Source organism: Austrofundulus limnaeus, unplaced genomic scaffold (assembly GCF_001266775.1).
Source record: "Austrofundulus limnaeus strain Quisiro unplaced genomic scaffold, Austrofundulus_limnaeus-1.0 Scaffold10, whole genome shotgun sequence".
In the NCBI taxonomy this organism is placed as follows: domain Eukaryota; kingdom Metazoa; phylum Chordata; class Actinopteri; order Cyprinodontiformes; family Rivulidae; genus Austrofundulus; species Austrofundulus limnaeus.
The window spans coordinates 3,063,230-3,075,512 of NW_013952412.1; the positions used below are offsets into that span (position 1 = coordinate 3,063,230).

A 12,283-nucleotide genomic window follows, 5' to 3' on the forward strand; every position below is an offset into this window, starting at 1 on the left:
CACACACACAGGTTGATATTTCTATTTTGCTCAGGACATTGTTGTGACATCTATTCAGACTAAGACTATAATTCTATTCTCAAAAAAATATTATATGCCTGGCTTACCTTAGCTTAGCCTAACTTAAACTCAGAACAGACTTTAGCTTTAAACTCAACCCAATGATGATGTGTCGCTGATCAAACTTTGGTTCCTGACTTGGTTCCAAAAAGGTTTTAAAAAGTACAAACACAGAAAAGTAAGTGACAAATATAAGGAAGCACACTATGTTATAAAGGTCTTCTGTCATTGTTTGATCTCTTAAAACTCGTACAGATGTGTCTGTTCACTTGCGTTGAACTGAGTTGTTTTTCCAGCAGCAGCCAGAATGTCATCTATGGCCGTATTTTTTAGTCAGCTCGGTTTCCTTTCCTGTCTCATTATGTGGAATCAAGTTTAATGTCYGAGAAACCCAGAGTTGATGATAGGGCTGTTTTCACACTCACACATTCAGAAATATAAACATAAAGACTCRTTAACATTCATGGAAAAGCAACAGGAATGTTTTACACTTCAACAGAAGCACAAAAAGACAAATGTGAGTCATTTTTTTAAAGGTTGTCCGTTTGCTGTTGTGAAGGGGAAGTTATTCAATCATTCCGGTATAGATTCATGTCATCAGGTTTTATTTCCCCCCACAGATAGGATAAACTTTTGCTTTCCACTTTTGCTGACCTATTGGTTCATGTGAGTGTGAATCAGGATCAGTGGGGATATATCAKCCAGAGTGACCAGTAGGAGCAAAGAAAAAATCTGAAGAAAAGCAACAACCTTACACATAAACAACTTGGCTGTTGTATCTGTCACGTAATTCATGATATATAGCAAATTATTTTCCCTTTATCAATAAAAACATGCCTAACTAATGTTTTTCTAAACCTTTGTGTAATAAGCTATAGGTTCATCAGAATCATCTTTTAGCTACTGAATTTCAGAAAATCGGATTAATAACAACTTAAAAATGTTTGAAAATGTAATCCTAAAGCCAAAAATATGTTAAACTTATACATTTATACATTTTTTAATAAACTCTTCAGTGTCAAGATTCAATAAATCATTTTTTTTAATTTAAGAAGATTAAGATGTTGTTTTTCTCTTTTAAAAATATATTTACACAGTGAACAATGTTAAGTAGTTTGTTGTTTTTAGTAAAACGAATTTAGAGGCTTCAACTTTGTCCTCTAAACTCCTCGACACTAGCATGTTGCCATCCCGTAACCCAGAGGGAAATCATCAATTTGCCATCTGCCGTCACACAGGCTGTTTTGTGRCTTCAGTGTAAAATGTGATGGATAGTTTTAGCCCGACAATGTAAACATCAATCATGAAACCCGTGGTGTCACCAGTTTGCCCGTGGTGTCAGCTGCTCAGTCTTCCACCTCTGCAACTTCACCACAAACCTCTAAAGTCTGCAGAGAGGAAGCAACAAAACTACATAATATATAAAAAAAAGTTGTGTTAAATCTGTATCACCAACAATCGGCAGGATACTGATCATGTGTCAGAGCAAACATCTGACTTCTTTCGCAAATCTGCTCCTTCCGACGTTTGCAACACAACCTCTGACTCAGGCAATGTCAGGTTATTTTTGAAAGATGAGCAGATTAACTCAGTTTCATGGTGATAATAAAGAACGATAAACTGATAACACTTTGCTTATCAAGTTCAGAATGTTCATTTTTACCTCCGCCAGGAGGAGGTAATGTTTTCGGTCGCGTATGTCTGTCTGTCGTTCTGTGGACAATATTATGCAAAAACTTGTGGACGGACTGTCATGACATTTTAAACACATGTGGGTATTGGCCCAAGGAACACATCATTAAATTTTGGTGATGTTGCAGATCACGATGCGGATACAGGAATTTTTCTTTTAATTCAACCGAATCAGCCYGGCTACGCAAAGTGTCATGACGTCAGACGCATGCCTGTAGGAAACAGGAAATATAAGTCGCAAACTCGCTGGGACTACACCTCCCAGGATGCCTACTATCGGGAAAGTTAGGATTATTCTGTTATCAACTAGTATTGGTGAAGTTACATGCTGTCTGGAGACGTAGAAAAAGAAATGTGATTCTCTTCACATTACGGGAATAACTGAGAAGATGCTCACAGCGGGGAAGGGTCTAGCTGTAGCCGTGCCGAAGCTGGTACCTAACAGCGGGAACAGCTGATCAACCATGTGAGGTACCCCCTCCACATAAGAACTTTATTGTGTGCTTTGTCAGAAGTTCATGGGAGTGTTTGTTTGTGCTAAAAGCACTCAGACGCTGAGCCGATTGTAACAGGATTCAGTAGTTTAGAAAGATAGTCAAACCATTAAAAACTCATATCGGGATAAAACAGACGTTTTACATGATGGAATCTGTCTGATGAAAACTTAAAAGCTTAACCTGGGACCAGTTTGTGGATGAATAAYGTTGGGTGACGAGTCTGCCTTTTTATTTGCATTGAACTCCACCGGATTGAAAGCCCGTGCATACTGCCTGCTTAAATGTTAACTACGTCAGAACTTATTCGGCAAATGTGTTTCCATCTGTCCTTTGACGGAGGTTTGCACTCTCAGCGTGCTTCTAGTTTATAAATAAAACTGACTTGACCACATAAACAGGAGCAAAACGACTAAAGAATGGCCACATCTTACTTCAGATGAATTTAGCTTTATTGGACAGTTTTAGACTTTTTTGCTTCAGTTTTACATACAAGCTCTAGACTAACTTTTTGCACTGGTTGCACCGGTGCGCCTGACATTTTTTCTTAGGCGCACCAGCACAAAAGTTAGGTGTGTAAGGGTTCAGCCTTACACTCTTATAACAAAGATAGAACAGATAGACAGAAGACGATCATGCAGAGTATGATGTAAGCTAATCTAGCAGCACAACAAAGTCCACATGTCAGCAGATTTTCTGACTTCACAGAAACAGCGTCTCCCATTTCTGAATAAGCTTTCAGTTAAAACTGACTCAACTTCACCTCAAGCTGCTTATTGTCATCACCACAAGAATCCTGGTTTGAGTGTGCGCCGACATCTGTGCTGCAATGTGAGGCAGAATCAAAGAAAACGTTTAGAAAATAGAAACTACAGTAAACGAGAACCAGCATTAAGTTAAGAAAAACGACGTTTGAATCAAAGATTATGAAATCAAATCAATACAGCTGATTTGGCAAAATATATTACGGGCAGCTCGTTTCGTTGGTAAAATAACATTATGATGATAAAGTTACGCGGGTGGGCGTGAGTGAGTGTGTGGTGGAAGGGTTAGTGAGGAACTACATCGAAATTTATAGGGAGACATTTTTCTGGAGGGGCTAACAGAACCGGATCAGTTCCCAACTGCCTTTTGCCTCCCTAGTAGCACAGTTGTGGCACTGTTAACACTGAACAGAGTGCGTTTGTAAATTAGAATCAAAAGTTAAGTGAGCATCATATTTATTATGCTTATGAGAGCACACACAGTATGTACAGCCTGTATTGTACTTAACAGTATTTTGAAAGCAGCATGCTCACAACACAGGACAAAATAAAAAAAAAAAAAAATGAAAATACACACAGTAAACAGAAGGTTCTTCAGTCGTTTGCAGTCATCCTTGACTTGAGGCGGTTGATTTTGAGAGGAAGGAGGCCGACCATATCTTTACTCAGCTCCAGCTCTGTCTCTGCGGCGGCTGCTGCCTCAGGGTGCTCCTCACAATACTGCACCACGTACCTACAGGACAGTTTGAGATGAAACAATAAACAATATCTATTCTTAACGCCTCGTGTTCCTTTATATCTGACCAGCTACATTTTTTATGCCCCCTACTATATTTTTAAGCACCATGTGTATAGAAATAAACATATTTGCCATCATACTTGTAGTTTTCCAGAGATTTGTTGAGGTTTTCCAGCTGAACCGAAGGAGAAGTGCTGATCAGTTTGCTGTAAAGTCGGGCGACTCTGAAATGGGCCACCAGAGCTGGTCTGAGCACCTCCTCTTCCAGGTGTTCAGGAGGCTTTCCCTGTGGAGAGCACAAAGAGTCCAGGAACATCTGGAAGTACCTGGAGAGGAGAAGATAAGTTATTTAAGCTACGCTGACAGAAACACACACTGCTGCTGCTTCAAACTAAAACCAGACATGTACTTTGCAGAGGCGGAGCAGAGCTGGTTGACTTTCTTGATGGTGTGGTTGTCTAAAGACTGCAGATCTGCTTGTCTGTTGGCCAGAGTCAGCTTCTCGTCCATCATTTCATTATAGGTCTCAGCCAATTCGAACATCAGCTGTCTGCGGATCAGTAGGTAGTACTGAGAATTCAAGTCTAATAAAAACAAAAACATAAATCAGAGCGCAAGACATTTCATCAAAGGAAACAAAACCGTGACAAATATTCAAAAAGGTGACAAAACTTCCTTCAAAAGGGAGACCATAACAGAAAACATCAATTGTACCATTACAGATGGGTTCCAACATGTCAACACGTCTTTTGTGCATTCTGCATCGACGCTCCAGATCTTCTTCAAAAAAAGCCAGGACCTTAAACAGAGCGCTGTGATCCTGCAGGATCTCAATGTGGTCCGTCACATACCCGTCCATCTGATAGTACTCTTTAGCCTTGGGAACAGAAAAATGGATAGAGATGACTTCAGAATGGCCACTACCAGATTCAACACTGTTGAACACAGGAGGCCATTTAGACCTCTGTGATACATGGAAGGCTTTCAGGAAGAGTGCACTTTAAGCACTCACATACACAACAACAATGTAAAAGAAAATGTTTCTCTGACTAAACCCATTATATGATGAAACTGTATTAAAAACGGATGTGATGTAACTTAGTGCTGTCTTAAGATGTTTTTCTGTATAGTACTCAGCTTCTGATTTTCTGACTTTGTAATGGCTGATCTATCCAAAACTTTTCATTTTATGTTATAGTTTTGTAATCAAACTAAAATATAACTATTTAGCCTAAAAACCTTTGGGCTTACTGTAGAAATGCATGTATGTTCTGGGCCTCTGAAGCGCAAGTATAATTTCATAAACATAATTCTAAACATTTTTCATCTACTGAGTTACATACAGGTAATGGATTACAACGATGTAATAAAACATTCATTGCTGCTGAACAGTTTTGTCTACCTCTATACAAATGCATTGAAGTACTCTACAGATCAGCCAACTACAGTTTGAACAAATAGAAATTAAACATTGTGCACACCTGCGCTACATAGTTCTGTCCCACCAAAAACACACTTCTGGCTTCAGTGAAGTCCAAAGGGAGTAAACACATCACCTGTAAAAGAGGGGAAAAAAAATCTGTTATAAATTACATGTTACAAAGATTCAATGAGACAATAGCTCCCTCTGGTGGAAGATTGATTATATTCATAAACAAATCTAACCAAATATCTTCACTCCAAATATTACTATGTTCATTTTACATATATTTTATGCCTAATAATAATAATAATATCAGAGATGTAAAGTATTCCCATTCAATACCCAATTATAAATATAAGATTTTTAAAATACTTATATATCAAAGTTGAGGTATCAATTGAAGCGTTTTACACAAATAAAAGTAAAGAAAACAATGGTTTTATAACTGTTCAGTATTATGTAAAAGTAATGTAAAGTTAAAAAAGCCAATAAGGACAAAATATTAGGCAGCCTTTTCTTCCAGCTGTCTGTAGCACAAACAGGTAAACGTTAGAAGTTATCTTCAACTCTCAAACTGCTCACTGATCATTGTAAGTCTGGTTATTAAGATTCTGTTGTTCATGTGTGATCAAAGTTGGTCAACAGACAGACCTTTTCTTCCACACTTGCGATRGAATCAAAGGTGTCTTCAGAACCAAACAGCAGAGCGCTCTTCCTCCCCTTCTCTTCCTCCTCCTCCTCTTGCCTTCTTGCTCTCCTCAGTTCATCTTGACGATCAGTATCCAGCTCACCGATGTTGTCCTGAATGTACACCCACAAAATATTTAGTTACTACTTTTTAAATTTTTTTAATAATGAAGAAATTCTTATTTTCCAATAAGCCTGTGGGAAAAAAAAACCTTTACACGTGAAGTACCTCCAGCAGTTTCTTGGCATCCTGCAGGATATTTAGACAGTATTTAATCCAACATCTTGCAATCTCTGCTCTCTTCTGTCGGAGCTGCTCCCTGCGCTCATTCTCCGTTTCACCTGGGTCGGATGGAAAAAGAAGTTATGATGTGCTAAAAGGAATGAAAAAAAATTTAGATGAAGAGAAWGGAATATCACATCAAAACAACAAAAATACCTTGAACTGCTTCAGTTTATGTTTTACCCTGTCAGATTGATTAGACCAAGAGAATTCTTTTTTAATTATGAGAATAAAATCGTAATAATAGCAGAATATTTAGATAGATAATATTATAATACTATTGTGAGAACTCCTACAGTATATGGAAAAGCAGTCTTGCCATTGTGTTAAAATGAGGAACGTTGAGCATCTTATGAAGTTATACTTTATCAATTTTATTTTTATTTTTAACACATCAGCTGCTGTTTGGTTGAACCTAACCTTAAACCTAATGGCAACGGTCAATTCTACAACCAGTGGTGGGCACAGTTTCCCTAAAGCACTAATAGGGGAACTAACTTCCTTATTAATGCTTTAGGGCTTTTGTTGTTTTTTTAAATTTGTTAGTGGATTAGCACTTGCTAAATTTTTGGGCTAAATTTTGAAGCACTAACTGAGGTCTATAAATGTTATTGATCAACATTGTTCACAGTTGAGGGTGAAAGTCGTCATACATTTTATGTATTTACCATACATTTTATTCATATGCGTGTCACATATCTACAAGGTCACGTGTCAAACTCAACGCCCGCGGGCCAAATGTGGCCTGTGGCTGACTACCATTTGGCCCACCAAGGGCACTAAGTGGCAATATTCTGCACACAGCAAATATTGTCTCATGTTGACTGAAGAACGTTTCATGTGTCAGCTGAATTATATTAGTGCTTTAGAATTAGCTTTTGCTAAACTTTTCAGTGGATTAGTGCTTTAGAGTTAGGGGACCTAAATATCTGAGGTCCCCTAACTTTAGGGTTAGTGCAACTAATAATTAGAGTAATGCTGCCCACCACTGTCTACACCTTTCAGAATTGTGAAGAAGCCCTGGCTGCGACATGCATTTTAATAAAGTGATTTATGAGTAGGTACTTACTCTCCCGTGCTGCTGCTTCAGAGGGAACCTCTCCTGCCAAGCCTGAAATCACAGTAGCTGCTGCAAGGCAGTGTCTGCCTTCCATGAATCGGCCCTGAGAATAATAAAAATATACAATCTTCATAATAATAATAATAATAATAACAATAATAATAATAAAAAATCAAACTTATATAGCACATTTTTAAGATGCTCAAAGATGCTTGGCCTGACAGAGGTGGGGCTGCCATGCACCAGTGCCACCGGACCCTCTGACCACCCCAAAATCATTGAAAAATAAAGTACAGCAGCAGAAAAAAAAAGCCATAATGCCAACGTTGTTTATGCTCATATTAAGTGAGCCTCAAATAAAAAAAACCTTTAAGATCTGAGCTTCTAAATAATTTTGGTTAAAATCAATGCCTTTGTGATATAATACTGAGACAGCGTAGCAGCATTCAGGGCCCACTCCATCGGGCTGAACTGGTTCAACTGTAACTGTCTCTGCAGGGTGCTGTGGCAGTAGGTGGCAGCACGCTCCTTCTCACCTGAAAAACAAAATCACTTATTAGAAATACCATCAAATAATGTTTAAAAAAACCCTCATCTTTATTGTTTGCACACMATCACATTCAAATTCAATACAGAAGCTACAAATACATTAAACGTTGTTTATTTGTATTTAATCCACACCAACCAATAACTCACCAAGGTTTTTATAAACTTGAGCAAGGTAGTACATGGTGTGGGTGTAAGCCAGYTCAAACCTGATGGCAGGGGAGATTTAACGAGAGGCGTAATTAAAARGTAGAAACAAAGCAAAATTAAGTCAACTCAAATATGTTTGTGCATGAGGATGCCTTGCATGTGGACGTCAGAGTTTCGAAAGTACCTCTTGGTCCTTTCTTGGTGCATCAACAAGTTCTCCTCAGTACTAAAGTACTCTGTCATGTCAGTGGGTGGCTTCCCATCCTGGAGAAGTCACAGAAAACACAACAATCATTGGTGTGCGAAACACGTTTTCCTGTGATACTGACACACTGGGCCCCCTTGGGGGTTGGGGTGCAGGAAGACTGTCAGCAGCGCAAAGCAGGACTGGGAAAAGTTGCAAAACAGTTGGAGCACTGGTTGGAAGGTGGTTGTTTAATTCAATTTATTGATATTTATGTCACTTGTGGGTCGTACAGTCACTAACTGTAGCAACCCACAGGACACACAGCATTAACGTGAACTGCAGACGTGATTTCTTCCCATTCTTTGGCTTTAGCAGGTTTTTTAGATCCACAGCTGACACTGCTAAAAAAACAAACAGATCGCTTTACTGCAAAAACTGTTCATCTAATCAAGTTTTACAATCTTATATCAGCTAAAAAGTATTTTTGATCTTGTTTTTAGAACGATATACTAAACAAGATCAGAATATGTTGGATTATTAATCTTGTTAACCTGAAAAGTTTTTTTTTTACTCCAAGAAGCCTTACCCCAATTTATACTACGGTACTTGCGTTTCGTCTCCGCTTCGCTACGGTCCGATCTCTGCAGCAAATACGCACCCGTTATAATCACTGAGCGTGTTTACACTGGCTGCGCAGGGCGGCGGTGAGCGGACGGCGATCCGGCAAAATTAAAACAGTTTTTGCAGCGTCTGATCAGAAATCAGTGTTTCATACACTTATTAAATTTATTCGTTTTTTCTGTGCATTAAAATAATAAATATATTTATTTTATTTATTTATCAGATTATCTGTGAAAAAGAATAATAATAAAACAGAATTAACCTCAGCTTCACCTTTAAAATAGTTTTTAAAATAATATGCCAAGTCCCCCCCATGTTTGTGCCTGTTGCAAGCCACACCCCTCCACCTTCACGACACCTTCCCACCCCTGTCTATCCCCAACACACAACCGCCTGCAGAGACCCCAGCATTTCAGCTTCTAACCCCTCCCGCTGCCCAATCCCCCAACCCCTGTCCCTCGTCTTTTCCTACAGCATCATTTTAAGCGATCCATCAGCTGTTCATTTTAATTTTGTTCATTTTGTTAATTTCAGATAACTTACAGATTCACTGGCACAAAAAGTTCTTACTTTTGAAATTATTTCAGCATTCAGTCKGTGTTTCTCTTCATATGAATCATAATTAAGCATTACACTGCTGGAAGAAGTGAGACGTGTCTTACTGCGTGCGCTTGATCAGGAAATCTTTGATCCACCTGATGGGTCTAGTAAACAAACCGTAACCGTGCGTTAGAGCAACAGATTACAGCTGTTAACAAGTTGAAGGGTTGTTCAAGAGCGACTGTGGCAGAGTGGTTAGGGGAGTCGTCCCGGAACCGGAAGGTCGCCGGTTCGATCTCCCATCCATCTGTCTCAGTTGTTGTGTCCTTGGGCAAGACACTTCACCCCTAATGCCTCTGATGTGTCCTATCAGTGTCTGAATGTGATTGGCACTGATTAGTCTCCACAGATGATTGCACATTAGCTTTGTAGAGACCTAATAGAGTGCTGTGTGAATGGGTAAATGAGGACACAGATTGTACTGTGAAGCACTTTGAGTGTCCTGGATGGATAGAAAAGCATTATATAAGTACAGTTCATTTACCATTTACCATTCACCATTCAAGCTCAGCTTACAGCTCATATCCTGAATTTAGAAATCTGACTTTTGTGAAATGTGCCTCAGGTGGCATTCATCATGTTTATGTTGCTCATTAAAGTTAGAAGCTTTTGCTGAATCTGACGTGGCATATTCATTCAGCCCTTCCTAAAAAAGGTAGAAATTAAGGATAAAWTACGAGCACGAGTCCTATTCTCATTTAGCACCTCAGTCATTTTTCATTTTTTTATTGCCTGTCCCTACAATAGATCACAAAAACTCCTATCACATTATTTCTAAGCCTGACCTGAAAATATAGTCAGCTAAAGATACAAACTAGGGTTGGGCATAATCGTATCGTCTGCAATTAATCGTCAAAAACAAAAAACAAAACAACCATTAATCRATTATTTTTTGGCACTTGACAATTAATATGATTAATGCCACCAGGCAGACTGACTGGAGATTTCCCCGGTCAGTCCGCTCTCCGCTTCAAATATGACAAATATTTAAACAAAAGTTCTGTAATTTATTTATCAACACAATTTAAATTTTGATGTACAACCTGAAGTCTGTGATTTGGACACAGTTTGAAAAATATTTTTAYGAAGAGCGAATCTTTCCCACTAAATTGGTCATGAGACCAGGACATAAGGGTGTCCAGAGACTACAGGCGATTAATCGTCAAATTAATCGTTATCGTCTAAATACCATAATTAATCGTGATTAATTTTTTTTGCCAATATCGCCCAACCCTAATACAAACATGATCAAAGCAGTTTTCCCCTCCTAACCGCTACAGTTTTTGTTAAAGCACCAGCAGCCAGGAAACCAGCCTTACCTCCTTCATGTAACGTTGGTAGATAGATTCYGCTGTCTCCAGGTAGCCTTGAGCCGTCTCAGTCTCATCCCGGCCAGCCCACAGGATGCCCAGCTGATTCTGACAGAACGGAACACAATCAGTTAACAAGATGTTTCTATAATGTCTGCTGTTAATGATATCAAAGCTCGTTATTACCCTGACATGAATAAACAATGACACATTCTCCGCCGACACTCTGCATTTATCCAGCAGTTTGATAGAGTTCATCAGATGCTCCTGTCCGGCTGACAGCTCCTCTGTATYTACGTGGTTGACGCCCAGGTAATACTCCACGGCCGCGAGTTTAGCTGCCCGCATCCCCGCCGGAGAGTCGCCGTGAAGTCCCCGGTCGAAAGCATCCTCCAGTTGGCCGTCCAACGGCCGCTCCGTCGACCCGCCGCCCTCCTCCTCGCCWTCACCCGCTTCAAAACTCTTGAGTGAGCAGTAGATTTCTCTGAGAAGCTCCCGGGCTTTGTACTTGGAACGAAACGGGTCATTTTCTGGGTCGTTTCGAGATTCTACATCGGCGAGGTTTTGGGCGTTGGTGAATTTGTCGCAGATGGCTCTCCACTCATCGCTGCTCAGAGACGCCATATTTGTTTTCCCCTCACCGACTTCTTCGGGTTGTTTTACAGGCTGAGGTTTTTAGCAATCAGCTCAAATGCTCATTACTGCCACCTACTGGACTAAAGGAAAAAAGCTGGACTAAAAAGACATTACAAACAAAACTACATACTGTATATTGCAGTTTATTTCATACGTTTATTCTTCACTTTTTTACTGGCATAGACCATTGGATTACATTATAACTTCATTTATTATGTGAATAGTGCAGGCAAGCATTTAGTTAGCATTCTTCAGTTTTTGGACCTWGTCATGCTTTCTTAGATAAAATCACCTATCATTGAAAACGAGCCTTTACTCACTGCAGAGGTGTCTAATCATGGTCCTAAAAGGCCCATATCCGGTACGTTTTAGAAATTTCTCTGCTCCAACACACTTGATAAAAGTAAATAGTCAAGATAAATAAAAAGTGRATTTTTTTTCATTGAAATATGTCCATTTACTTTAAACTGCATTGTTGTATTTAAGCATTTAAAACAAGCCAATTTCCCAGACTGAGGTTTCAGAAACAGTTTGCAAATATCTGATTATCAATGCCCAAGGGAAAATAAAAATATTTGATTACAAGTAACWTTGGCTGGTAAAAAGATGAGATCTAAACAAGTTCAAATTTTCACGTAAAAAAAGGTTTTCCTTTAAAATAAAATTTAAGTGAAAATAATAAGCATTTAGTTTCATACTATGGCATAATTTCTAAAACCATGTACATGTCACTGCATCCCTATTAAAGAGCATAAACAGTTGCTTTATTTAAATTAACACGGAGTTAACAAAACAATAAAAAATGTTTTCCAGTCCAGTTTATTTCAGCATTAGGTAGATTACACAGTGATTAGAAATTAATCTAAATTTGACATAACTGCACATTTCATGTTTTTCTCAACACTAACACAACCAGCTGTTTTACCCAGTGTTACTAGATAATTATCTAGATAGTCTTGATCCAACTACAGCTGTAAATTCTTTTGTATGTATATGTATGTATATATATATATATATATCAAAAGAGGGAT

At 38.8% G+C, this 12,283-nt stretch overlaps 2 protein-coding genes across 3 annotated transcripts in view; both read right to left on the bottom strand.

Annotated features, from left to right (window-relative positions):
• Nucleotides 1-2,680: 2,680 nt before the first annotated feature.
• On the bottom strand, nucleotides 2,681-11,268 carry kifbp (kinesin family binding protein). 2 transcript variants are annotated; one of them, XM_014001858.1, is made up of 14 exons: nucleotides 10,803-11,268; nucleotides 10,626-10,724; nucleotides 8,083-8,162; nucleotides 7,899-7,957; nucleotides 7,614-7,738; nucleotides 7,212-7,305; nucleotides 6,089-6,201; nucleotides 5,824-5,973; nucleotides 5,231-5,305; nucleotides 4,464-4,626; nucleotides 4,159-4,333; nucleotides 3,890-4,075; nucleotides 3,588-3,743; nucleotides 2,681-3,070 (listed from the first exon to the last, which is right to left on the bottom strand). In XM_014001858.1, exons 1-13 carry the CDS (start codon nucleotides 11,238-11,240, stop codon nucleotides 3,605-3,607), a joined length of 1,896 nt encoding a protein of 631 aa, XP_013857312.1. In that variant the 5' UTR covers nucleotides 11,241-11,268; the 3' UTR covers nucleotides 2,681-3,070; nucleotides 3,588-3,604. The 2 variants fall into 2 exon arrangements, with proteins under 2 accessions (XP_013857312.1, XP_013857311.1); XM_014001857.1 differs by having other exon boundaries at nucleotides 2,681-3,743.
• Nucleotides 11,269-12,053: 785 nt separating this feature from the next.
• Nucleotides 12,054-12,283, bottom strand: part of mpc1 (mitochondrial pyruvate carrier 1) — a gene marked incomplete in the record, with an annotated part of 3,643 nt that continues 3,413 nt past the window's right edge. Inside the window, 1 exon segment of the mRNA XM_014001859.1 lies at nucleotides 12,054-12,232.